Source organism: Phodopus roborovskii, unplaced genomic scaffold (assembly GCF_943737965.1).
Source record: "Phodopus roborovskii unplaced genomic scaffold, PHOROB, whole genome shotgun sequence".
NCBI classification, from domain to species: domain Eukaryota; kingdom Metazoa; phylum Chordata; class Mammalia; order Rodentia; family Cricetidae; genus Phodopus; species Phodopus roborovskii.
The window spans coordinates 6,664,016-6,691,325 of NW_026126567.1; the positions used below are offsets into that span (position 1 = coordinate 6,664,016).

General features: G+C 47.5%; 1 protein-coding gene across 1 annotated transcript; it reads left to right on the top strand.

Annotated features, from left to right (window-relative positions):
• Positions 1–3,250: 3,250 nt before the first annotated feature.
• On the top strand, positions 3,251–26,324 carry Oc90 (otoconin 90). The gene is given in 13 exon segments (XM_051202468.1): positions 3,251–3,296; positions 9,406–9,462; positions 10,434–10,608; positions 13,693–13,805; positions 16,430–16,558; positions 16,699–16,740; positions 18,035–18,084; positions 18,595–18,661; positions 20,084–20,137; positions 21,290–21,406; positions 22,290–22,461; positions 25,119–25,225; positions 26,035–26,324. Coding segments are annotated over 13 exon segments (1,419 nt in total).
• The last annotated feature ends 986 nt before the right edge of the window (positions 26,325–27,310 follow it).

Genomic DNA, 27,310 nt, shown 5'->3' on the forward strand with positions numbered 1-27,310 from the left:
ACGCTGTAGCTATGCTCTCAAGATGCTGAGGGCATAGGTTTGGCTGTGTTGAGACACATGGCTCCATTGACTTGGCAGCTTTAGAGATGTCGGCTCTTCTGTGCTTATGAAAATGTCCAAAGCCAGTGTAGTTCCAGCCCTCAGTGCAACAGGGTGACCTAATGACAATTTCAGGCAGGAACTCCAGCACACAAGGGCAGCTTTCTGTGGAGAAGCCTTCCAGTGGATCCTGGGAAGGCTCAGCTGAGCCCTGATGTATCACCTGACTGGTTCTGTTCCTTCAAGAGGCAAAGTTGGAACGGGATGCTCAGGAGGTTCATGGTCAGCCTGACTTGATCTGTGCCTGAAAGAATGGCACATATGAGCAGGGACAGATACCTCTACAAACACTTGTTTCTCGGCCCTCTCCTCCTAAGATTACACAAGCAACCTGGCGTGGTGACTGTAGGGGCAAAGACAGAGTCCTGTCAACCACTAATGACACACTATTGGGAAGGAAAACACTTTACAAAGTGTGATGAAGAGGAGACCCTGCAGAGCCCCAAACCCATGGGATGCAGCAGACATGGAATCCAGGATGGCATTAAACAGGGCTAGCAGAACTTAGAATGCTTGGTTTTAAAAGCTCACTTGATTTACCCAACCATAAAGAAAAGATAAATCAATTCTCCATGTCTAAACAGGGACCTCTAAATAGTCACCCAAGATACCCTCTGTAGCAATATCTAGGCAAGACAAAGCCTGCCTTTTTCCTAGCAAGGGAGCCTGTGACTTTCAACATCTTTCATCCTCTAGAGTTGTTCCCTTGTGATCCTTAGAGATAATTAGAGAGCCTCGGAGACATTGCTGTGGGGTGGGGTATGTGGAACAGGGCAAGCATTGTTCTTTAATTAAAGCTTGGGTCTCCCCATGGGGCTCAAGATGGAACTGCCTAGCATGGATCCTTCACCTGTGCCAAGGCATAGATAGCATTATGATGTGTCCTCCCTCTGATGCAGCGCACCTGCCAGAGTGCATGAAAAACCCTTGGTGTGAGTGGGGGAATGTGTTCACATGACCAGGGGGCTTTGCCTGGGATATAAAAGACAGATTCCCATTTGCTCAAAGCCAAGCATCATTGGATCGTTCAAGGGCCTTTGAGTGAAGCTTCACTTCACGGTAGGTACTTATTTCTTGCAATGGTGTAAAGGGGTAGAGAGAAGAGGAAGAAGAGGGGGTGAGGGAGGATGAGGAAGCAGGAGCGTGCACTCCTGAGACCTGCTTGGTCAAAGATGGCCCACATCTGTAACTGGATCTCCTACTTTGTTTCCCAAAGAGGGGCTTCCACGCAAATAAGAGACAGGGAACAGCGTGAGCCTTCAGCTGCGGTGCAGCCAGCTGCAGCTTCAATTGCAATTCCTGGTGCTACAGAACTTCAGTTATCAGTCTGGGGGTGGAAGGTTAACTCACGTGGGCCCTATAAGAGCTAATAGGCAGGCTCTACCACTGTGCTGGCTGGGAGTCACATACATGGAGTAGTGGGACCTCTGCACCATGATTCCTCAGCCTCCAAGCTTCAGCAGCTTCATCTTGAAACTTGCAATTAGACTAGATGGTGTCCTCACGTGACCCTTCGAAGCTCCTATGTTACTTAAGGTCTTCTCTTCTGGGTAATGCATCAGTAACCATCAGATACCATAAGGGCTACATGGTGATAGGATTGCCCAAGGTCTGGAGGTCTCCATCTTGTGAGTTTAACTTAAATGCGCCCCCCAGGTTCCCACGAAAGGCATCTGCTACACAGTAGTGGAGGTCCTAGACCTTAGCACAATCCTTTGGAAGGCTTGTCTCACTGCTTGATTCAATCTGGCTTCAGTCTGAAAACAAAGCAGTCAGACCTGAGTCTGCAAAGCACTGGGAGAGTGTGTCTGATGCTGAGAGCATGTCTGTTCTAGGAGACGGTTACAGGTAGAGCATTAATGTGCTGAAGGAAAGCCAAACAGCAGCCGATTACTAGAGGATGCTTTAGTCTGATCAGAATTTCCTTTCATTCAAAACATGTCCATGTTGCAGCCACCAGCGTCCAGCAAGAGACAGGTTCACAGAACAGTGATCTTATGGCCCACAAGATCTTCTCACTCAGGACTCTCCATAGTAAGCTGAGTTCATGGCATGGCAACCCCTAATGGGTGGAGCACTGAAGAATTCACCATAGAAAACAACCCCTCTCCTAGGTTGATGTGGCCGTGATGAGGGTACACTTGAGAATCTAGTCCAGTTGTTTGGGGGCTTCTATATGCCCTCTTGGCCAAGCACCCTTATGGAGTAAACAATATCTACCACCCTATCCAGCAGTCCGGTGTGTGCTACTGGGATGGCCCGGATCGTGCTGTATCGCCATTCACACAGTGTCCTAACATCATGATCTAAAGCAGAGTATGCACAAGCCAGCCAATCCTTTTCCACTCCTTAGGGAAGTATGACTAGGGAGAACCCTTATTCCTATTAACCACACAGTTGTTGGGCTTAGAGTGCCTCCCGGAGTCAAGTATTTGGTGGTCTGAACGCAAGGAAGCTATAATGAAAGTGTGATGGGTTCTAGGACTTTTGTCCCCACCCCGTTCCCTTGTCCCTAGAGCAACCCCCCCCCCAGGATGTGTATTTGGTGGTCTGAACGCAAGGAAGCTATAATGAAAGTGTGATGGGTTCCAGGACTTTTGTCCCCACCCCGTTCCCTTGTCCCTAGAGCAACCCCCCCCCCCCCCCGATGTCCATTGACTTCTTAGGATTGCAACCAGGCAATTCAAGGGTTCAAAAACCAAGAAAGGCGGAGATGCTGCCAGAGGGCCATCCCTTGGCAGACAGCGCCACCATGTGGTCGTCTGATTTATTCATATCTGGAGTGGTGCTGGCAGGGTTCAAACCCAACTCCTCCTGGCTAGGTCTGCTGTAAACGCTTGCGGGATAGATGAGTGAAGAAACCAGACACTGCTATGTCTTCAAGGAGAACACAACTACCTTCCCATTTTACAGTTGGATAAGCTTAGTTCCCGTGAGGGAACGTCATCTCATCTTGTCAACGTGCTAGTTAGCGTTGAAGCTGGGACAGGAACTCACTTGGGAACTTGGGTCTTTGGCACAAAGGGGACAAGGAAGCTTCTGGAGGTTTTCGGGCGGTGTCTCTGACAGCACTGTTATCACACCCTGCTGGCCCTCTCTCACAGGGAGCTGTCCTAGCCTATGTCCACACCACGACCCTTGCTCTCCCACAATGATTGCGCTGTTCATGGCAGGTGTGCTGATGGCCCCCTGTGTAGGTGAGTAACATTACCGGTACAGTATTTCCAGTGTGGCATTCGATAACTTCACACAGATTCACGAAAGCTTCCCCAGCATCCAGATGACTCGCATATTAGTTCTTCTTTCTTTTAGCTAATGAATGATGATGGGACTTGGACATCTATATTAAGTTATAGAATTAATATTAGCAGTTAAAAACCCTGCTCATAAATTCCCAGCACAGAGGAGAAAGAGTGGACACTAAGTTCCACCCTTAACCAAGAAGCCATTTGCAATTGATTTTTTGCTGAGAAGGAAAAATAAAATCGGGTTTCTCCAATTTAGTGTCACTTAAGGGCAGGACCCATGCCTACGAGTAGCTAGCCAGTAGAAACCAAGCTACACACTCTTGTGTGTGCATTTCGTTTTGTTTGCTTTTCATATTTTTGTCCTATTGGGTGTTTTTGCATGATTTTTGACCCATGTTTTGCTTTATGCTTTTTTTTTTTTTGACAGAGAGGAAGAGAGCTTGGAGTTGGTGGATAGAGATGTGGGGAGGAGCGGGGGGGGGGTAGGGAGGAAAGTATGATTATGTAGAGATGTTTATGTACTTATGTATATATGTATTGATATATATTAGGAAGTAGAGAATTTTCTAAAAAAGATATACATATATTGCATACATATTTTTTTTATTCCCTAAAGTAATGACACTTCACAAGCTTGTATTCTGGAAATGGGACAGGGGCCGTGTCAAGACCTACTTTGTGTACTGGATCATTAAACTTGTGTGACCCCGGGAGCTGAGATCATCTTGGTGTGAGCTGTTTCTCTTTAGGGCTGGACCAATCTCATGTAGATCTGGGTGGCCTTGAACTCACAGAGATCCCTGTGCCTCTTAATCCTGAGTCCTAGGTGTGTACCACCACCTCCTAGCCTCTGGCTGCTGGGATTAAAGGTGTATGCCTGGCTTCTATGGCTTGCCGCTGACTTTGCTTTCTGAATCCTCATGCAAGCTTTAACAAACCATGACTAACATATCACCACACTGTTGCCAAGTTTCATATGTATTGTCTAGAGATAGCGTGGTAATGACATGTAGCTTGCAACCTGGGGAAACTGGACAAGACAGTACAAACTACAGCATCGTCTCTGCTCCTGCTGGTGCCACTCCTGGCCAGTTCGCCTGAATTGGCATCGATTTTGTTCTGCCTCTGATCTTCTACCTCTGTCCTCCCTCCTGTCCCCATGCCTGCCCCACCTCTGGCTGCACCTCCTTCACGATCTAAATCAGTGTCTAGGATAAATAATATAAAATCTAGGAGAGCTTTCCAAGTTGCTAGCGCAATCGTGTGGGTGTCAAGCTCCTCCAAGTAGCGTGGGTGGGTTGGAGGAGGAACCTATACCTTACTAATCTGTCTGGGCAGTAAGCTATTTCCTGCTCCCCAGAGAGGAAGGAACTTTACGTGCGTGAGCAGAAGACACAGGAAAGATGTCATCAATTGGCGTCAGCATTCCACAGTCTCTGCGAGAGGAAGCAGCAGGTTTGGCGATTATGCCAAATGCTTTTGTGCCGAGGAATTTGCTCAGGGTCTAAGACAAGGATGTAAATGGAAAGGAAGCCCTGAGCATCTCTCCTGCCTGGCAAGTCTATGCTTTGCAGGACACTGCCAACCCCCAAAGGCTATCATTCCCAGACAGGAAGAAATCTGCTCTCCATGGAAACCACTCACACAGCCTAGAAGATGGATGTTCAGATGGTACCCGCAGCTCCCCTGCATGCAGCCCACTGACAGCCCCAGAGATCTGCCCAGGGCTCACAGCAAAACACCTTTCTTTCCACTGCCTAAACTAATGACATTCTACAAGCTTGTTTTCTGGAGCTGGCAAAACATGATTATTTTACATTCAAACCAGTAGTCTAACCCTGGAATGTTCTCTTAGGTAAATAATTCAGATTGGCAGCAGCATTTTAAAAGGTTCCAGTTGGGGTAGGGGTCCCATTTCTCCGAGTCACATCTCTCACTGTGACCCAGATCTCCCTTATCCTGCAGTCTGCACTGCTCTTTCCCTGATGGCCAGCCTCAAGCTGATTCCTCTTACTTCCTTCTCTGTCTAGGCCTGCAGAGACGTGTTTACAGCCTTGGGCAGTAGTGAGGGTCTGCAGCTTTGCTGTCTAGGATGAATACAGCCACCCCCCCAGGCAGACTGGTTTCTGGGCCTCCTAACTCATCCCCTTCCAAGCCAACCTTCACAGTCTCCCCTCACCCACATGAAGACATGAGTAGAATGTAAGTGTGTTCAGGGGGCACTAGGCCATGGGACAGTAGCCATGAGGAGGGTCCTGTCCTCAGGAGACCCACAGTAAGTAGCTTTGTAAAGGCACATGCAGAAAGAAGCCTCGAGAATTGCCATGGAGAGACTACAGCTGCCAAAGTTAAGGGCTGGGAGGCCAGAAGAGCAGAAACTGGGCAAAGAACGCAGAGACTCCTGGACAGAATGAGGAGAGTCTTTTGCACGGTGCTCTTTGAACTGCGCCTTGTGTGACGAGCAGGCTCAGCCAGACTGAGACAAGTCAGGGATATCTGCCAGAGACCACACATGATGCAATGCCCCGGACATTGTGGGAAGAATGGGCAGAGATCCTGTAGACAGGGTATAGAGGCCCGGGGGAACAGAGTCCCACTTCTACCAGCCTGCTCCAGTACCCCTAATTATCTATAGCTTAGCTCAGTCCCGTTTACCTCTTTCTTACCTGAAAAGCTCTTTGCTGGTCCAGGTCCTCTTCAGAGAGCCCCTGTGGACTCAGTGCTGCTTATCTGCTAATCATGCTTCCTGGCTTCCTCTTGCCATCAGCAGGTGTCATCAATGGAACAGGCAGGAAATCGAGGGCAATGACCTCTGCTCTGGAAAAGTCCATGTTCTATCCTCAGAGGTGAAAATCAGGCAGGCTAGGGAGCCTAAGTGCACTCAAAGCCACAGGACAGCTGACTAGGAACAATAACTAGTCACTCCCTCAGTCAGGCTTTTAAGACTGTAAATGAGAAGACATTGGAAGCACCAGCCCTCAAATCTTAGGTGAGGGGTGATCAGGGGAACAAGGCTTTTCAGGTGATGATCTGGACGTGGTGGCTCACACTTGCAATCGAAGCATTGCAGGAGCCTAAGATGGAGGCGGCTGAGATGGAGGCATTGTACAGGCAATGCAGTCTTGATAAAAGCGGTGAATAGGTGAATAGGTCAAGACTGGGGATGTAGCTCAGGGGTGCAGGGCTTTCCCAGCTGTTTGAGTCCTTGGGTTTGATCCCCAGTACTGCCAGAGAGAGAGAGAGAGAGAGAGAGAGAGAGAGAGAGAGAGAGAGAGAGAGAGAGAGAGAGGAGAATGACAGAGCCTTTCTCTTTTTTGCTGGTAGTATTTTTACACACACACACACACACACACACACACACACACACTACTGCTGCTGTTGCTGCTGCTGTCATTCAATGGGATAAGCTTAAACATCCGGCATTCCCTCTCTGCCTGAACACTCCCCAACCCCTTTTCTGAGCCAAGCAGGGCCCAAACAAGAATGAAACCAAGTGTAGCATGAAAAATAAAAGACCCAGAGACTGATATGGGGGTTCAAGCTTCAAGTTGAAGATCCGAGAAGCAAAGCAGCCAAGCCAGTAGCTCTTAACTCTACCCAGCTGAAATGGCCATCCTGTCCCCATGAATCCTCAGAGACAAAAGGCTCTCAGATCCTGCTTCCTCCTCCTCCTTATATTCCTTTTTCTGCTCAGTCATATCCCTTCTGTCTCCACCTCCCTAGTGCTGGGATTAAAGATGTGTGATCGCAGGTGCTGAGATCATCTATGTGTGAGCTGTTTCTTTTAAGACTGGATGAATTTTGTGTAGTCAGTGTGGCCTTTAACTAACAGAGATCCCTCTACCTCTTAATCCTGAGTCCGGGGATTAAAGGTGTGTGCCACCACCTCCTAGCTTCTATAGTTTACTAGTGTGGCTGCTTTGCTATTTTGATCTTCAGTGGCTTTAATAATTCATAAGCAATATATCACCACAGCAGAGGGCCAGCCAGGGCATCTTCCTGAACAGAACAATCCCCGAATGCTTCTCTTGAGGGCTGATTCTTACAGCTTTCGGATGAATGAGGTTTCCAAACAGTGACAAACTGGCAAGCCTGACTGCATCCCTGTCAACTTGATGAACAAAGACCAAGATGTAGTGACGGGGGCTAAAGAGATGGCTCAGCAGTTAAATGTGTATGGAATCTTCGAAAAATAGTAAATACAGAAATAATGAGAAAGACACCATACTGTTTCTGCAGAGACCTAAGTTGCGTTCTCAGTACCTACATCTTTTGGCTCAGCATTGACTGTGACCCCAGCTCCAGAGTGTCTGATGCCTTGGGGTTTTGTGGGCAACTGCACTCACTTGCATATGCCCCCACAAAGGTCTCTCTCTCTCTCTCTCTCTCTCTCTCTCTCTCTCTCTCTCTCTCTCTCACACACACACACACACACACACACACACACACACACACACACCTTTTAGTCTCATGATAGTATCAGAGAGCTCATAAGCTTTCTGTCTGAGAATTCAGAGGATGGTCTGTGGCCAATCCTATTCCATATTCCCAGGTTCTCCCGAGTTTCTTCCATGTTGGAATGGGTAAGATGGTGCCCACTCAATTCTGTTATACTCCTCTAGAGAGCATGGTTCAAGGCAAGGCTTCTAACTTCAAAGTCACCTGAAGAATTTATGAAAACTGAGCCAGTTCTACATCAGATTGTTTGATCTGTAGCAAACAAATTCGGATGCTAATCGTTGGGGGTGGTCTTGTCCCAGTTATGAGTTCCTTGGGAGCTGAGGTCTCTACCGTGTGCCCGCTTTTGTTCTGCTAGTGCTTTTTCTCAAGAAGCCTCCAAACAACTGTCATTTAAACAACACTGTAGCCTCTCAGGTAAGGACAATCAACCAGTTTCCAGGTCCCTTCCTCCCCAGTCAGAATGCCACCACTAAGGTCAACCACTGAGAAACCCCAGCGTATCCACAACACCTCTTTATTTCCTGAGATCTACCTAGACTGCATTGAGCACACTGCCTGTTTTTATAGAACCCTGTGTGGGTTTGAATGGGGGGGGTGTCTTTACTGTCTTCCTGATTTACACCTTAGCTTAGGGAGAGGTAGTAGAACGTTTGTGCTAACCTTACTCTCTTTGTCTCTGACTTACTTCCAGGCGGCCATGCTCTCGACACCCCAAACCCACAGGGATTGCCTCCAGGACTGTCAAAAACTATCAGTAAGAATCCTTTGACCTACGCGCAGAAACTAAGTGAAATGTTGTCTAGGTTATTGGCAGAGGCAGCAGCCTGCTCTGAACATATACTAAGACCTTAACTGCCCTGGAGCCAGCAGGTAGTCACTCAGAGGTACTCAAAGCATCTTTCCAGCCTCTCCTCTGCTGACTCATGCATGCCTTAGTGCCGGATTCCAGTGGAAATTGGGAACCAGGATAGAAAGTAAATGCATTGATGTTGAGGGCTAATGTGGGGGCTAAGTCTTTGCGTTAAAACACAATTGTTGCATGTGACAATTAATGAAAAATGTGGCCTTGAATTTGAAAGAGAACAAGGAAGGAGGAGAGGGAAGAGAGCAATTATGTAATTATCTCAAAGAAGAAAAATAATTTTAAAATGTGCTCTTGGCTTCCTGGTAAGAAAGAAATGGATGATACACTGCAGAGTTCTGATCCAATGGTTGTTCTGTGAGGAAGGGGGCATTGAGTCCCTATCTTGTGGTAACTCTCATAACTGTACATTTCCCTAGTGGATACCCTAAATAGTATGTCCATGGGCAATGGTGTGGTACCATCATTTATCCTCCAAAGGGCTTCTCTCAGGTTAAACATGCTATACCACCCAGAAGCCATTGCTTTTGTTTTTAATAACTGAACAATGTTGCCTAGGAATATTGCTCAAATTTCATCTGTATTTGTTTCCATGGAAATCCATATTACAATACAGTCAGCTTAAGGTCAAATTTGTTCACAGAAAAAGATAAAAGGTTTGACATCTCTGGGTAGAAAGAGAAAGAGAGGCCAAGCCAAGACTATTTAATTCATATTTGTCTTCCTTCCACCCAGATACCACATTCTTCAATGGGGTGTTTAAAAATGTGGAAAGTGTGGCTGAAATTTTTGGTAAGTGAAATCTGAAATTGGAGTTTGATTTTTTTCTTTGAGCCTCCAACCAGCTCCCAAATGAAGACACAGAGACATATTGCTAATTATGAATGCTTGGCCTTGGCTTAGGCTTGTCCCATTAGCTCCCCTTTGAACTTCATTTAACCAGTTTCTATTCATCTATGTTTTATTTTCTTTGAGGATTTTTACCTTTCTTTCGTTCTGTATGCCCTACTTTCTTGATTCCTCGGCTGGTTCCTAGTATCTCCATGATGTCTTTTCTTTCTTCCCTAAATTCTTCCTTCTACTTACTCTTCTTGCCTGGAAATCCTACGTATCCCTCCTTCTTCACTACTGGCCATGCAGCTTTTTATGAGACAAATTCAAGGAGAGAGAAAAGAATATCTCAAAAGGAGCTATTCTCCTCTTAATGTGTGCATGTCTGTGGACACCCAGTGTCCATGTGTGAGTTCTCCCTCGATTGCTCCCTGTCTTGTTCTTTACTCAGGGAATCTTACTTAACCCAGAGCTCAGCAATAGGGCCACCCCTGCTACTCAGTTTGCTCTAAGAACCTGTGGGCTCTGCCTTCTGAGGCTGGACTTAATGGGAACTGCCACACCCACCTGGCATTCATGTGGATTCTGAGGGTTCAAACACTAAAAGCTGGGCTATCGTCTCAGCCCCAAATGGGCCTTCCCATGTGTTTATTTCAATATTAGGAAACAAATAACTTCTAGGAGTCTTTGACAGACTTCCTCTTAAGTGTTTTCCAGCCACACCTGGGGGATGTCCTCAGAGCCCAGTCACTGGCATGAAAACACATGCAGGCTTATAGTCACCAGCTGAGAACAGTTGTGACATTCCTTCAGAAACTTAAGGCCCGGGCTGACCTTCCTGGGAACTTTGCACTGGCCGCACATCAGCCTGAGGTGCAGGAAGGCCAGGGCACAGAGCTCCTCCTGCCCTGACCTGCTTTCCCCACCCACAGACTGTCTGGGCTCCCACTTCACCTGGCTGCAGGCCGTCTTCACCAACTTTCCTCTGATGCTGCAGTTTGTGAACAGCATGAGGTGTGTGGCTGGCCTCTGTCCTAGGGACTTCGAAGACTATGGCTGTGCCTGCAGGTTTGAAATGGAAGGGCTGCCTGTGGATGAGTCTGACAGGTGAGTAGGTGCTACAGGTGAGCTCACTGCAGCCTAGTGACACCCTGGATGAACAAATAAAGACAGTGACCTGGGAGAGGAGACTCAGGAGAGACCTAATCCGTTACCTACTGCAAGGTAACTGGTACTCACCTCTCCACAGTGCAGCGTAACTAGGGATGCTGTTGCAGATGCTTCCCAAGAGGCTCTGTCATGGCAAAACTATACTGCAGGCTTACTTCAAGATGGGGATCCCTGCATTAAAACCACTAAGATCCTTCTTGTAGTGCAGATTCTTGGGGCCCAACCCAGCCTATCAACTCAGCATCCATGTAGGTAGACCCCAGCCTTATCCAGTGCATTTCTGCCTACTAGACAAAAAGCAATCACAGAGGTTGCTATTCAACCTTCAATAAGCATGAAAATAACAATACATGGATTCTGTGCTTGAGATAACCATAACACTACTCCTGACTTAGTATGAAACATGAGAAAATTTACATGGCTACTGAAGATGTGTTCCATCCCCACGGTCAAGGAAAGCGCACATTGAAACGAAGTACCAAGATTGGCAATGGCATTTGAACGCTAAAAACGTTAAGCAAGCTTAATCAAGGGGGTGGTCAAGAGGCATGGGAATAGGAGGGTCAGCTGAGCCATTGAATGATTTGGGAAATCTGTTGCTGTGTTCAAATTCAAGGACCGTTACCTATGACCATTCCTGTTCTCTGCTCCTTATGGACTTTACTTACCTTGTCTGTACTCCACTTTCTTTACCTTAAAAATGGAGGTAATTGTACAACCTACTTCAGAGTCACTATTTCAGATTAAATGACTGAATATAAGATGAAGGCGTTATGTACCGGGTTATGAAGCTCAAGAGTATCAGTAACCATGGAGGCAAGACTGGACTCATAGAAACAGTGACAGTAGGGATGGTAGTAGCAATGGCTGTAGCAAAGTAGCTGCAGTAGCATCAATACTGACAGTTATAATACCGGAGTAATAGTAGCAATAGCATCAGCCATAACATAGGAAGAACAGGGCTATTACAGTAGCAACAGTGGCTGTAACTATGGCAACAGCAGCAGCAGCAGCAGCATCAGAAAGTGACCAGACAGATCTCAACTCTACTCCAAGAATAATACCCTATCCCATGGGCATTATCCTGTGCCCAAGGCCACGAGACATGTGCATTCTTTTGTGTATGTGGGCTCAGAGAAGGTAGGAAGGGATCTCTATGGAATTCCCATATTAGACAGCTCATACCTGCCCTGACATTTCTCCTTAAAGGGTATCCTGTTTGGTTGTCTTTCTTCTTTGCTTTCAAAACCTCTGAGCTTCTCTTTCTTGCACTTGCTACACAGACAAGTCTGAGCATGGGTCTGTCTCTGGACTCCCCTCATTGTCTCCTAAGGAGAGGATGAATACCCTTTTTTTGTACTCCCAGAACTAGTGACCCCACTGACTGAGGAGGAGACAACCTCCAACGCTTTCCAGAAGTTAAAAACAGATGAATTGAAAAGGATACATTCTTGGTTGACAAACAATAATACATTTACATTTAAGCAAACAATTATCCCCACCTTGTCAAACCGGCAGGAGAAGATATAAGTTGCCTTTGAACAACAGAGCTAGTTTTCCATTTTAGAACCCAGCATCAGATAGTCAACGTAGAGATGGGAAAGGGCTGGTTCTTCAGACCATGTGAGGCCAGGGTCATTCCTGGGAACACATTTTCCTGTCGAATCCCTAGTGCCTTTTCCTTTAATTCTTTGAACACTCAAGAAACCTAGAAATCAAATAAAGAAGTAATTCATCACTGTCTCCTACCCAGAAGGAATTAGCAATGGACCTGTGTCCACACACTGGTGGGATGGTGAGCTGAATCTAATTTCAGTTACTTTGCACATTTTGGTCAGTGGAGTGGGTGTTTCCAAATAGGCTGGAAGATAGTTGTTTCTTCATTGGACTCACACACTAAAGTCCCAAAACATCTGCTGTTGTTAATTGAAATAGATGTTTTTTGTTTTGTTTTTGTCTTTTTGTTTGTTTGTTTGTTTAATCCAAAGAATCTGCCTCAGGCAGGATAGGGGGAAAAGTGTATGCAAGGTCATCTACCCTCTCCTTGTTTTCTTTCTTGCATTGTTCTCTATTGACTCCAATTGCACTGTGAGAACCTTCTAGTGACAGTGTCATCTGGCGATTTAGGAACCACCTGTGCTGTAAGAGAGCTTGTGCATCTCACACAGAGACCCACACACAAAAAGTGGAAGGCTCTCGGGCTCACTGACTGGTAACCTGCCTCATTCTGTCTTCTGAATAGCTGCTGGGATCCCTCTCACCTTAATCCGGATCATTTGAAGGTTAATCCACTGCCATCCCCTCCTCCTCATCAATATATCCTTCCTTTCCTCTTCTCTTCTTCATATACTTCTTTTCGTTCTTATCCTCTTTGTCTTTCTTGCACCGGAGTTTCTTAGACAGCCTGGTCTTGAACTTGTGATCTTCCAGTGCAGGTTCCACCACACCTGACTTCCAGTGTTGGTGTCTTTATTTAGGAATATGAAGTGACCTGGCAAAATGGCCTTGGCTTTGTTGTCACTGCTTATTTTCAGCAAGTAATAGAGTTGCCCCCTTGCAAATTCGATTTCTTTAGAGAAATGAGCTCCTGTGTGAGGCCAAGCAGAATGGCCCAGGCAGAAGGAGAGAAACACCTAACCGCTGCTCTTAATATTGGCTCAGATAGATGCAGAACGCGGTGACGACAGCAAAAGTAACATTCAGAACCAGTGTCCAGACAAGAGCTAGTATAAGCCCATCTTTACCTTCCCTGAGCCATTTTCACACCATGTTCTCTATCTGAGATCTGGGGCCATGCCTTGGCTACAGAATCCTGCATGTGGGGCAGAGGTGATGCACACTTCCATCTGAAGCATGTAAGATAGCAGGTGGCATGGTGTGTGTGTGTGTGTGTGTGTGTGTGTGTATGTGTGTGTAAACAGATCACTACCAGGTACCATCAAGACTTCAGGATGATCCCAGGCTTCCTGCCTGTCTCTGCCCTAACCATTATCTCCTTTTATCCTGCCTGTCCTGCCTCAGCTGCTGCTTCCAGCATCGTAGGTGCTATGAGGAGGCTGTAGAAATGGACTGTCTCCAGGACCCTGCCAAGCTCAGTGCAGATGTGGATTGTGTCAACAAACAGATCACATGTGGTAAGCATTTTCAGGCCTCCTTGAGCAGAGGCATGAAGGGACCATTGTGTGGCCCATGTGGGATCCACCAACACTGTCAACACCATCATCATCAGTGTCACGATTGGTACTTAGTTGATTGATACATTTGTGGTCCACATGTAGTTAATGGGCAATGGATGCTTTTGTGTGATGGAAGCAATGGTTTATTGGAATATCTGATTTATAACTTATTTATACTTGTGACTATAGAAGTTTGTAAGTGGCAAATAGTTTGTTATTTATGCACATAACAATGAAATCATTCCTTAACTTCTTAATCACAGAATGGGGAAGACAAAGCCTCCTTTTAAAGAGAGGTTATGGAAATTAAATTAAGCCTGTTTGAGAAATGGTTACCACAGTGGCTGGTGTATAGTAAGGACTCATTGTCACGTGTGGATATAGGATTAGTGGTGAGTGGTCAAGCCTGGGGGGGGGGTTGGCTGCTCTCTATAAAAGACAGGTGAATAGCTCCTATGTAAGCACCTTGTTTACCACGTGACCCTAGGAATATTATTCACATGTCTGAGTAGCCCTAGAAGCAGCTGGATAGACAAAGGCATGGAGAACATGGTGAGCTGCTAGACTGAGCCAGTCTCTTGAGTGCCTGCTGCTGACCTTGATCTTCATGTGCAGCAGCTCTGACCTTCTATCCCAACAATCTGTTAGATGAGCTCCACTGTTCTCAGTTTTCAAACAAGAATAGGAAAGTTCTGAGAAATTAAACAGCCTAGCTAAAGTCACAGAAGTGCTCAGCTGCAGAGCCAGGCTTTGAACCAAGCCCCCAGCAAATCCTAAATCCAGGGACTAAGCCTGGTAGAGCCTGGAACAGTAACAGAAGGTAGAGGGAGCAGCCTGGGTGAAGCCAGTGGACGTGGAAAATGCCGTTCATCCATGTACCCTGGGACTTAGCATCTCCCCATATGAGACAGCTGCATCCATGTGGGGTGTGTCTCCTGACCTTCTGGGCGTGTCTCTGGATGGTCAGTGCATTAGTTACTTTTCTCATACCCTTGATAGAGTATCTGATGGTTTAAGTTGGTTCCTGGGTCAGACTATAGAGTTCACAGTGGTGGGGGAGACACAGGAGTGGAGGATCTTTGCCGGGGCATCAGGAGAGCTTAGCAGTTAGTTATATGACACCAGCCTGAAGGCAGAGCACTCGGGCTAGAAGCAGGGCCAGCCTATTTCCTTATTGCATTAATTGGGGTGGGGAGGGGACGGACATCTGTTCACCCCTGCAAGGCACCAACAACAGACCCAAGAACAATCCATTCAAGTCTAGTTGGTGAACCAGTGAATTTAACTGGGGTTTTGCAGGTACATGGTGAAGTTACAGGTATTCTACCGAAGCTGCCCCCTTCACCCAGCAACTCTTGACTGCTTCCTTATCCTTGTGGGCAGAGACAGGGTGCCCTGTAGCAGCTAGCCTTCCCAAGACTCTCACCTTGTGAGCTCCTCGTTCATGGCTTCATGAGCCCTCCTTCTCTTTCTCTCTGGTAGGATTTGATGAGTCTAATCTTGTGAAGGTCTCGTGTGGATATCACAGTTGCTCTAATTTCAATATGGAAACATCCATCTCACACCTAGAGGACAGTGGCCCCCAACAAACCCCCAATAACCATCCAACCAGTGTTCTGCTTCCTCTAGCAAGGATCCACATTCTAAATGTAGCACAGTCTCCCCAAATGGTGCCATCATCTGGGGACCAAGTGATGAAGTACATGTGGGATTCTCTTCACAGTCAAACCACGGTAGTCCAACATGGCAAATATTTTAGATGCTGACAGGAGTATGGAGGAAACAAGGCCAGGAAGAGGGTGCAGGGTGGGCTGGGTGGCACTCTGTTTAAGCGGGAAGAGCATTAGATACTTCTTTGTGTAAAAATAGAAGCTAACAGTCCTAATGGTTGTGTGGGAGAAGAGTAGCCAAGCAGAACGTGGACAGACTTGAGCCATCCAGTGCGGAGTGGGGAACAGAAAGAAGTGGTAAGAAGTGTGTAAAAGGTGACATCCAAGGAGAAAAGGAGGTGGTGGGCAGGGACAATCACATCACACTTCCGAGGTGACTCTGGGAAGTCAGCGAGGCATTCTGAACCAACAGACATGCTTCGATTAAAGTGGTTTTTTATTTTTTTTAAAAATCTTTACATGTTGTATCCCTAAGGATGGAACCCAGGGCCTCTCGTGTGCTAGATAAGTGCTCTCTGCCACTGAGACACTCTCCTCATCCCATCCTAGCCATTGACCTATTCTGGATCCTTCCTGGCAAGAAATGGGAAAACTAACATGGGGGGGGGGGTGCAGTGGAATGAATGGGCAGGAAAGGGTGATAGAGAGTATGCAGGGATGTAGGCAGCTCCCAAAGTGGATACAGGTAGAGCTAGGACAACAGCCTGGTGGGTTGGGCGTGCAAGATACATAGTGTGAGTAGGACTCACGAGATACTTCCACTAAACCAAAGAGGTGACAGCATGGCTAGAAAATTACAGGGCGGGGGCAACTTTAGACAGGACAAATCAAGAGCCCTGTGTTGGGGCCACCATTGCCCGTTGGGATTCCAAGTTTGAGCTCTGTACCTTGCTGTGCCCTTGTTGTACGCAGAGTCCGAGGATCCTTGCGAGCGCCTACTGTGTGCCTGTGACAAGGTTGCTGTTGAGTGCTTGGTTCAGTCTGGCATCAACTCTTCCCTGAATTTTCTGGATGCTTCCTTCTGCCTGGCTCAAACTCCAGGTGGGACAACCAGGCCTGAACCCCGCGATGGGACTGAGCAGTGGGCAGGGTCTGCAGTGGAACCCAGTGTGGCTGGGTGTCCTATGTCAGTTACAGCCCTGCTAACTGCTCTGTGTGCCTCCCCATGTGTTTCCTTGCAGAGACAACCAGCATCAAAGCCCCAGCAACAGTGCTACCTAGAGGTAAAGTTCTTTTCTGGACTACGGAGGAACCATTGTGGTAGCAACCGGCTCCTCCAGTGGGCCGAAGCCACTGTTAACATGACACTGCCTCCATTGGCTAGGAGACCAATACCAATAACCAGAATCAAAAGGCTCCAGTGCCAACTCTACCCCTGCTGGTGGGTGGATGTGAATTTAATCTAATGAGGGTATATATCCCAAGTTCTTTCTCTCTGTACATATAGTCAGAGGTCTGGTGCACAATGGAACTCGGGCAGCATCTCAAGCTCAGATGAATAGGGTTCCCACTACTTGTGTTCCTGGCTACTGAAGCCAGCCTGGTATGGACCATGCTTCTCCTTGCCCCCATATCCCCAGAGCTTGAGCAGAAGGCACAGCCTCTTTTAGGAGGAGATTTTTTTTTTATCCTCTTGGGGGGGGGCTCTTAATAACTGATAATTCTTACTCTAAAATTTGGGTCTTAGGAAAAAATAAGCCAAACTTATGGCTGCCATTCCTAGTTCATCAGAGTTCCTATGCTGCCTGCTTGCTATACTTTTAGGCGCCTGGGATGGACCCCAAGTCACTTAGGTTGTCTCATCTGTCCTTTCCTTGGGGCTTAGGTCTCTTCCCCAGAGTCAACTGTGTGATTTTGTCAAGGAGAAAGCTGAAGTGTAGGTGTGTGTTGGTGTATATGTGTGTGGTGTGTGTTGGTGTATATGTGTGTGGGTAATGTGGGGAGTGTGTGTGTATGAAGATACCATATGTGCGTCATAGACAGTGCATGAATAGGTGTGAGTGTACGTATGTGTATGCATGGGTATGTGGGTGCAGTTGTATGAATGTGGGGGTGTGCATAAGAATGTGTGTGCATACATGTTTCTCTGCGCATCTTCTACACTCAGTACTCTCAGGGTTTCTGTTCTTTCAGCTTTGCCCTCTTGGCAAGGATATATATATATATATATATATATATATATATATATATATATTTTTTTTTTTTTTTTTTTTTTTTTTTTTACCGTGAGGCACCTTCAGGATCCATACCCCCCCCCCCCCCGTGTCCCAGGCAGAATCCAGCAGTGGCCCTGTTTCTTCCTGAGTTGGGCAATGCTGAGCAGCCTATGCCCCTGGATGAGGGAGATATCCGAGGAGCCCTCTGCTAGAACAGAGAGCTCTTCCTGGTGACACCTTTCATAGACACCTTCCTTGACCCCGCGGTACTCAGACTGCCCATCTTAGACCCCCACCTCCCCCCCGAGGTTTCATTTTGACAGTGTATTGAGCTGCCGTGGCTGTTGGAGGCTTTCCCCAGGGGTTCCTGAACAGCCCACAGACACCCGTCACATAGCCCTCTCAGGAGAAGTGTCAAGGAACATGGGACCCAACCACCCTTGTCTCATCTGAGCCACACTGGTTAGATGACGTCAGCTCCCCCAGATGTCCACTTTACTATGGAGCCGAGTAGTTCCATAATTCTGGAGCTACTGAGCTGGTCCCTCCTAAGCGAAGCACCTGTTTCTACTCTCTCAGCTCTCCCCCCCCCCCCCCCCCGTCTTCACCGATGGGGGACTGGAGGCGCGATGCTGCAGGCTTGTTTAGATGCACAACTGTAGCTTGTCCACATGAATGGCACGTATGCTTCAGTAAGCCCTCTAAGTCTTGCTTGGGCTCCACATATGCCAGGAGTTTACATGTCGCTCATCTGAAATCCAAACTTAGTAGGCATACTAAATATACACCTCTCTCAATGCAGTCCCTCTACAGAGCCCTCCTTCCAAGCACCCACTATTTCCCCCTTTCGGGGTCCTTACTCCCAGTCTGTCTCCCTGAACATAGGATTAGCTCGGGCGCTTAGCCTGATTTGTAACACAGTGTGGTCTCCTTTCCACAGTGGCTGGTGAGATGAGAGCAGACAGACTGACGACACTATCCAGGACAGGTGAGCAGAGGAAACATCCAAGAAGGCAGTGCTTGGCAGGGTGGAGATGCCGCCTAAATACAACTGCTCTACTGCTCTTGTCCAGTGGCTACTACCACACGGGGCCCCAGGGGAAGGAAGTGCGGTGCGCATTCACAGAGTATGCAGGACGCTGGGGCACAGGAATCTTAAATTTTCTGTCACTCAGCCAGAAAAGCTTGGTGACCTGGCCTCCCTCAGCTCTAAATTCAATGCCAGCCAGCATGACCACCAAACCTAAAAATACCTAGGCCAAATTTTAGTTGGTGAATCTGGCTTAACCAGACACGCTCATGGTGATCAGCATCAATGTCTTTATTAATGAGTGTAAGTAGCCGACAGCAATTGTTTGCTAGTTACTGAGAATGGTTAAGTAGATGGACCCCGATCGATGGACAGTGCTATCACGGAAGGTCTCCAGTGTGCAGGCATTAGACACCACTCTAAATTCTCCCCTGTCCCATGACAGAGGCACTCTGAGGGTGGGTGGGGTCACTCACCCAGGATGTGTCAGTTCAGATCTCCTTGGGTCTGAGCTGGTAGGTTTTGCTTTGAAAAGACCAGGCAGCCAGAGCAGAGGATAGGCCAGATGTTCACAGCAGTCAGCCTCAGAGCCTAAAGGCTTTATTCAGCACTATCTATCGTTGTCTTGCGCCACGGGAACGTTAACCTGAAGTCAGACTCCCCGTTCCTTTAGTCACCGGCTGTCTTTATGGTACAGTGGGAAGTGAAATGTGAAGGCAGCGTACGCCCTAGTCCCACCCTGGCCTGGCTTTGCATCCTACCTATCTGACTTAGTGACTTTTGAGGAGTGTCTTAACTCTCCTGTCTCTCTCTCATCCTCTCTTCAAGAGGGTGAGCAGGACACCCCTACTTTTGAGCTGCCATTAAGGGAGTCAGAAGAACAAAGCCCTTATTGTTATATCATTTGGAACACAGTAGGAGCTTTGTAAGAGTTAAGAAGGACTTGGCTCACAAAAACCCACAGCCCCACTGCTCTCCTAGAGCCGACCACAGCATGCAATGACTGCAGCATGCAATGACTGCAGCATGCAATGACTGCAGCATGCAATTCCATTCCTCTAGACTGCTTGCCACTCTGTTTAAAACACACACACGATTAGTTTTTCTTTCAGTACTTTCCCCCTCCAGATTCTGCAGAATCCAGTCTCACCAGTGGCCTTTCTGCATTTTCCCCCTGCCTTGCAAACTGCTACTGCCTTTGCCAATAAGCACGCTTGGAGGCTCACTTTGGTCCCCTAGTGACCCTGATAGCACCAGCTGTTCTGGGAAATCTCAGAGTGGGCAGGGCCAGTTCCGTCTGGGCCTAGTGCTACGTCTCTGGAGACCAAGGCACATAGGCTGGGGTTGATACTCATTCTCTTTGTCTTCCCTTAGGGGCAGAATCTGTCCAAGCTCTTCAAGGTGTGGAAGCTGCTAGGACCACATCAAGTCCAGGTAAGCACACTTGGCTCTCCCTACCTTTTGCATGTGTAAGACCGTGAAACCAATGTGTGCTAAATGAGCCTCAGACCCAGCCCCAGACAGAGGAATGGAACCTAACATGTCTCTATCCCTCCACAAAGTAAGTACGCACGTAGAATTAAAAGTCTCAGTAGCAGGAAGAAAAGTGAAGCTGTAGTTATGAAATTACATTTAGTTCCTCATTTTAAGTTACTTATCATCATTCCATTATGTAAAAACAGATACTTTGGATATTTAAGGTATTTTCTAGTAGTCCCATGCATGAGTTACTTTCTATTTCTGTGATAAAACACCATAAACAAGAACATTTATAGAAGGAAGAGTTTATTTGGGGCTTACTATGCCAGAGGGCTTAGAGTCCATAATGGCAGAGAGGGAGTAGTAGCTGAGAGCTCACACATCAAACTGCAAGCAGGAGACAGAGCTACCTGCAGAAGGTACTAGTGTGCTGATGCAGCAAAGCCTGCCACCAGTGACACATCTCCTCTTAAAGGCCACACCTTCTAACCGGTCCACAAATCGTTCCAAGTGTTGAAACAAGAGCCTGCGGGGGGCCATTCTCTTTCAAACTACCATGCTTTGCCCCAAGCAGCTTCACTGGACAAGGGATGCAATCAGGCAGCCTGAAAAGTTGCAGGAAAGACCTTGACATATTCTTGAATATGATGAGAAGCAGCTGCAGTATTTGAACAAGAAGATCAAGGGTTCAAGGACTTAAGTGGGAGTTCTGCTTGCCATATGGAGCCCTACTTTTTCTGCCCTTCTTCTCTTCGCCGTTTTACTCACTGTGAGCATCTAGAGGGATCCTGCGGCAGGTGTGCAATTGTAAACATAATAAATACAACCTCAGGCCTGAAAGATCACCACAGTTCTCATCCATTACCAGACATGGAGGTGGTGTGGCCCAGGTTCCTGGAAGTGTTCAGTCTGGAAACTCAGAGACGTTTATGCAGAATACACAAGTCTCTAAGAGCCCACCCTTGTGCCTGCGAGTACAGTGTGAGATACACTTTTCTTACATGTCTGTTCTCAGAGTCTGTACTTGCATTTGACCATGCAACCCTGACTACATGTGCATCTCTGGGTGACTCTGTAAGTCTGAACCATCAAGTTGTATACCTACAGGGTCTGCAGAGGTTGTTGACAGAGCTGAAGGTGCAACTCATGTCCCTGCTGGCATTAAAACGTTGAGGTTGGAAGTATCATCTGTTGACAATGGCTCTCAGGAGACAACTGGGAAAGGTAGGTGAGAGCCAGCATCCAGGAGGATCTGACCTCTCTGTCCTTAAAATCTTAACATCTAGCCATTAACAGAACATAGAGATTGTGATCTTCAAGCCTTTTAGGGTACCTTACAGGTTGTGACCTTGCCTATAGGTGCAACTAGAAGGCATCCACACCCCACACCCCTTACTAGACAAGCTCTTTGCAGCTCAAGGCCTCAACACTTACCTTTGCCCCTCGGCTACTATTAAGCTGAGTCTGGGCAGGAACCAGGGGTTTCTTCCACCTGGCTCTGTCCTGGCATCACTCTGCTTCTACTGGTGAAGAAGCCAGGAACTTGGCTATAATTCGCATTGTGTTGTGGGTGGCTAACTAGAAAGATGGAGCCCTTGGGTACTAATTATCCTTTCTCTCCCCCTTTGGATGCTGTCCTAGAGGGACCTACACCAGGGAGTAGGACTCATCTGGGCAAACCTGTGGTGTCCGTAAACAGCAGTAGGGAAAGTTGTAGGCAGATGTAGAAGGATATGAGGAGAGACAGAGAGACAAGAGCAGAGTGATAAAAGCCAGAAAGACAAGGCCACCATGTATGCTAACATGATATGTCCTGAAAACCCAAGAATACAGCTCAGACCCTTCGGGCTTCTAGGCTCTTCTAAACAATAGGGTGTGGCCCACAGAGTATCTTCGGTCCTGACATGTCCCTTTCTTTATGAGGATTTAATAAGGAATTCAGGGCAGCAAACAGAAGCCAAACTGAAGAAGACTTGTTATCTGAAACTAGAACAAGGCCCAGAAGAGTACGGGTACAGGACCCCCCCATAGTAGTTCTCATACAGCTGGACCACTGCTCCTCCCTGAAACTGTCCCAGCTCTCCTGAGAGTTTGTGTTCTTAACTAGCCTGTGAAAGATTGGCCTTCCTGCGTCTGGGTGATGGAGACAGCACGCAGGCCCTGCTGCAGCTTGGAGAGATGCTCTTCTGTCTAACATCCCACTGCCCAGAGCAATTTGAATCTTATGGCTGCTACTGTGGAAGAGAAGGAAGAGGAGAGCCAAGGGATGCCCTGGATAGGTATGGATGGGGAAGGCTGGTCCACAAATGGCAGTGAGGTTGCAAGCATCCGAAGGGGCCCTCATCTGCATGGGGCTTCCCTTTATGCATGGGTTTTCACTGAGAGTGACATGATAACATGGCAGACTCTCTTTCCTGATGAGTCCCTGAAGTTAGCCACTCATTTAGGAAAGGGACATGTCAAAGTGAGCGAGGTTTCTCTTTCCCTCCATTCTTTACTGTAATGTATTTATTGACTTGTAACATTACATCCCGGTCACATTTTCCTCTCACTCCTCTCCTTCCAGTCCCTCTCCTCAATCCTCCTATGTTCCCACTCCCCAATCCGCCCCTTCATTTCTGTTTCGGAAAGGGCAGATCTCCTATGGGTATCAACAAAGCATGCCGTATCAAGTGGCAGTAAGACTAAGCACCTCCCCGTGTACTAAGTCTGGGCCAGGTGACCCAGTATGAGGTGTAGAATCCTGAACACCAGTAGAAGAGTCAGAGACAGCCCCTGCTCCCACTATCAGGAGTGCAACAAGAAGACCAAGCTACACAGCTATAACATATGTGCACAGGGTCTATGTCAGTCCCATGCAGGCTCCCTGACAGTTGGTTCAGTCTCTGTGAGTACTTAAAAGCCCAGGTTAATTCATTCTGTAGGTTTTCTTGTGGTGCCCTTGACCTCTCTGAATTAGATCTCCTGATGTTTCACTACAACCACAGACTACCCTTCATCCTAGAAGGTCTGGCTTGCTAACACACAAGAAATGACTCTAGATTGACCTCTGGTGCAATAGCTCACCTAGAGAGTAGGGATCTGCATTTGGTTAACTCAGGAGAAGGCGACATTTAAAGCTGTCATCTTAACAACTTTTCATTGTTTTTGCTAAATTTGATAATCACCACTCTTTGGGGATTTATACATCCATTCAGCCCACATCTCTGGGGGCTTTGTTGTGTGCCCAGCATCAAACAAGGTAGTAGAGAAACAAAAAAATGATTATAATTAAACGAAAGAGAAATTCTTCATGCTCGATGGAAGATTACACAATGAAAGAGATAGGTAATTAGGCAAAAGTGCAAGGACAAAACACCATGAGTTGAAAGAATATTCTAAGAGTGTGGTTGATAGAATCTGGAAGACTGATTATTGGACTGTTTCCCCATCCCGTCATCCAGCCATCCACCCATCTATACAACCAACCCCATCTTAGTGTTTTACTCTTTTCTATTGAACAGTCAGTCATTCAGGCTGTTGGTAGAGGAAGTCAAGGGCAACGCCCCACCAGATGACCCTACTGAAATTTTAGTTGTAGCAGTTAAAGATGCAGTGCGATCAAAGGTATGTTTATATAATAAGGCTCCACTACCTGCCTCCTGCCCTCATCAACGAGAGAGCATGGAAAACATTAAGATTCCAGAGTACACACAACTCTTCACTGAGATAATAAGACCTCCACATAACCAATGGCAGCCTCTGTGTCCCATTAATTCTCATGGGGGGAAATGGAGGCAATTTTGGAGGTCCCTCCTGATCACTGACCTATTTTATCAAAATATGAAATGTGAGTGGTTAGGACAATGAGTAGGTATAGATTTCCATCATCTGCAGGAAGAACTCAAAGCTACAGATGGAAACCATGGGTGGCGTTGTCGTTGCTGCAAGAACATAATCTCACTACCATGTACTCAGGAAGTCATGAACAGGTGATTTGCATGGTCACTTATGATTCCCAATGACACCGACTTTAAATTGCAACTACTGTGCTCATGTCCACCCTCCTCCCCAACCCGTAGCCATGGGAAATATACACCTAAGGTAGCACAGCTCCCTCGGAGTGATGGCTGAAAATGGGGCAGACATTGACCTCAGCTTGGACAATGTGAGTGTGTGAGGTAGGGTTGGTCTTCTGGCCTGGCCACAAAATTGGTAAAGCTGCTGTGTGAGTAACGACAGATTACAAGTACGATCAGCCTTGGTTGGGCTATGGTCTCCAGGAGGGAGAACGCGAGAGGCGCAGTTGATCTTCACACCAGTCCTAGGAGGCATCTTCATTACTCCTACTTCGCAGAGAACCAAGCTATACCCACAGCCGGTAAGGCGGAAGGAAGTGGGGCAGTTGTCTTAGACCTGGAACTTCCCGTTAGCTATCCAATTCGTTTTAAAGTCTGTGGACAGCTAAAAGTGGAGCACTAGCGAATCCTTGTAGATCTCTACTGACTGTCACCTTCACAAGTGTTCTGTGGATCTCACCTGGCCAAGGAGATCCTGACTTGTCAGGCCAGGCAGGTGGATCTGAGCATAGGAGACTGACTCATTCACTTGTGTTTGCTGGGGTCCTGCCCTACGCTAGGCCCTGTGCTGCACGCAGGGCTTCATGGCTTCCATACTCTTTCAGGTTGAGGGTCTCACGGGTGACTTATGGGTATGAAGCTAAGCATTCTATTAATGGAAGGTTGCATGGAGTTATTGTACTGACATGGAACATTTGTGCGAGCTAAAGAGGCACCCTTCCTGCTAAAGCCTTCACTCCCATCCGCTGGAAAGGAACAATGATGAGTGTATTTGCCATCAAGAGTCATAATAGAAATAAAAGAAAATGTAGAAATCTAGGTAGACACAGTGGTTTTAGGGTGGAACTCTGGGAAATAAAAGATTTCCTTGGTCTTAGGTGCTGTTTGTCTCACCACTGCTGTTTGGAGCAGGTGAGGCCACTGGGCTGCCTGCATAGGAATCGTTCTCGGTCATCTGTGGCGTGTGAGGACCACACAGCCAAGTGTAAGTGAGGAGGCTGCCTAGGGTCCTGCTTTCATGTCTGTATGCCGGCTGCGTCTGGGCTCTAGATACTACCCCTAGCATATCTTCATCTGTGCGATCTCATGTTCTTTACTTCAAGACGTGCCTTCACGTCCCTTTCCATAGATGAGGGGCTCATGTTCAAGAGCCGGACTCAGCTGCCTTAAGCATCACAGCTGATTAATGATTTCGGTAGCCTGGGCTTACTGAGGCCATGCTGCGGCTGCTTTAAGCCCTGAAAGGCACACTTAGCCCTCACACCAATCCTAGGAGGCAGCTCCATTACCTTCTCTATTTCACTGAAGGAACAAATGCTGTCCACAATCAGGCAGGCAGAAGGACGTGGGACAGTTGGGTTCTAGGCTGGAAGATAGCATTGTTAAGGATATTTACTCTAGAGACTGCCGTGAAGACCAGAGAACTGCGGGGGGTGGGGGTGGGGGTGGGGGTGGGGTGTCACCATAGGTGGTGAGGTGAGACTGGTAATGGGCTTATGTCATGTTTTGAGATGACATGGGTGTTCCATGGGATTATGGAGTACCAAGGAGCTGGAAAAAAAACATACTATGACTGGGGTACAAGGTGAATTTGGAGACTGGCCTCAGATGAGAAACACAAAGGGCTAATTTCTAACAGGGAAAACAGGCTAGACCATTAGAACAGTGCGTGCCAGACACCAGAAGGGCTGTGCAAGATGGGGCCGGGCAAAGGGAATGGCTGGGGGTTGGGCAAGTGCCTTTAAGTAAGTACCTTACCTGAAGCCTCACATCTGTTCCTCTGCTCTTGCCAAGGTGTGGGGCAGAGCCTATGTGAGAAGCTCCTGTGTGCCTGTGACCAGATGGCAGCCGAGTGTATGGCCTCCGCCTCCTTTGATCAGAGCCTTAAGTCCCCAGACCTACGAGAGTGCCAGGGCAAACCTGTGTCCTGTGAGGATGGCATGCTTGGGGGAAACCTGGCCTCTTCTGCGGCCTCCAGTTCCGAGGAGAACAGTGAGGAGGCCACACCCCAGATGGAGCGCCTACGCAGATTTCTGGAGAAGCCACCTGGTCCCTAGGGGACAAGGCCACTTGGTGGAAGATAAGATGCTGCATGCCAGTGGTTCTGAGCTGCGTGAGCTCCTTGGCCCTCAGTCCTCTATGCGCTGGAGCCTTAGCGGGAGTTCCAAGGGAGCTTCTGACCCATGAGCTTCCCGAAACTCAAGCAAATGTGACCCAGGAATGAATGCTGACGACAGCATTTCTCTTCTCCCTCTAGTTCGCTACGGAGGCTCAATAAATTCTCCATGTCATGTGGCCTGTGTCGTGTAAGAACTGGCTCTGCAGGCATATGGGGGTGTGAGTAGCTCGCCAAGGTGAGATGACAGGGGCAATGTAGGAAAGGGCTCTGTTTTCTAAGATCCAGAAGCTACCTTTTTTCTTTTGTTAAAAAGTGAGAGTACAGCTGCCTATGACTGTCAATGACTAATGAAGACACTGTGCTTCTGTACAGGTCAGATACACTTGCTACCACTGTTAGGAGAGCAGCCAAACAGCATCCCCACCACGAGAAACCACCCATCACTACCCTTAGGCCCAGGCTTCAAGATTACTAAGGCCCTTGCCTGACTTCATGTCCTCTAATCCCTCCTTATACTTCCTTCCATGGAGTAACCATTGTGTGGGAGTCTGAGTGCCTGCTTTCCATGGTTCCTGAGATCTACATGGCTTTCCATCAGCAGCACATGGTATCTAGGTGTTGGTAGATGCTAGGATGACAAACATCCAAGGGTAAATGCTTTCTCTAGCTCCAGTGTAAGCTAACGGCTAATACAACCCAACAAAGACGGTTATCCCCACACCCTGACCTTGCTTTTCACCAGTTCATATGAAATGACAGGAGGCAGGACCTGGGTCATAGGGCAAGGCCTGGGGCAGCATTTGTACCCAACTCTCAGTGTATCAGCGGGAACAGGGTCAGAGATGTGTACTGTCCTAGGACTACACAGCTGAGACAGTGGCAATCTAGTGCTTTATTAGGAAGGTAGTGTCTAGGTCTCCTCAAGGTGGAGCCTGTGACAGAGCTTCTCTG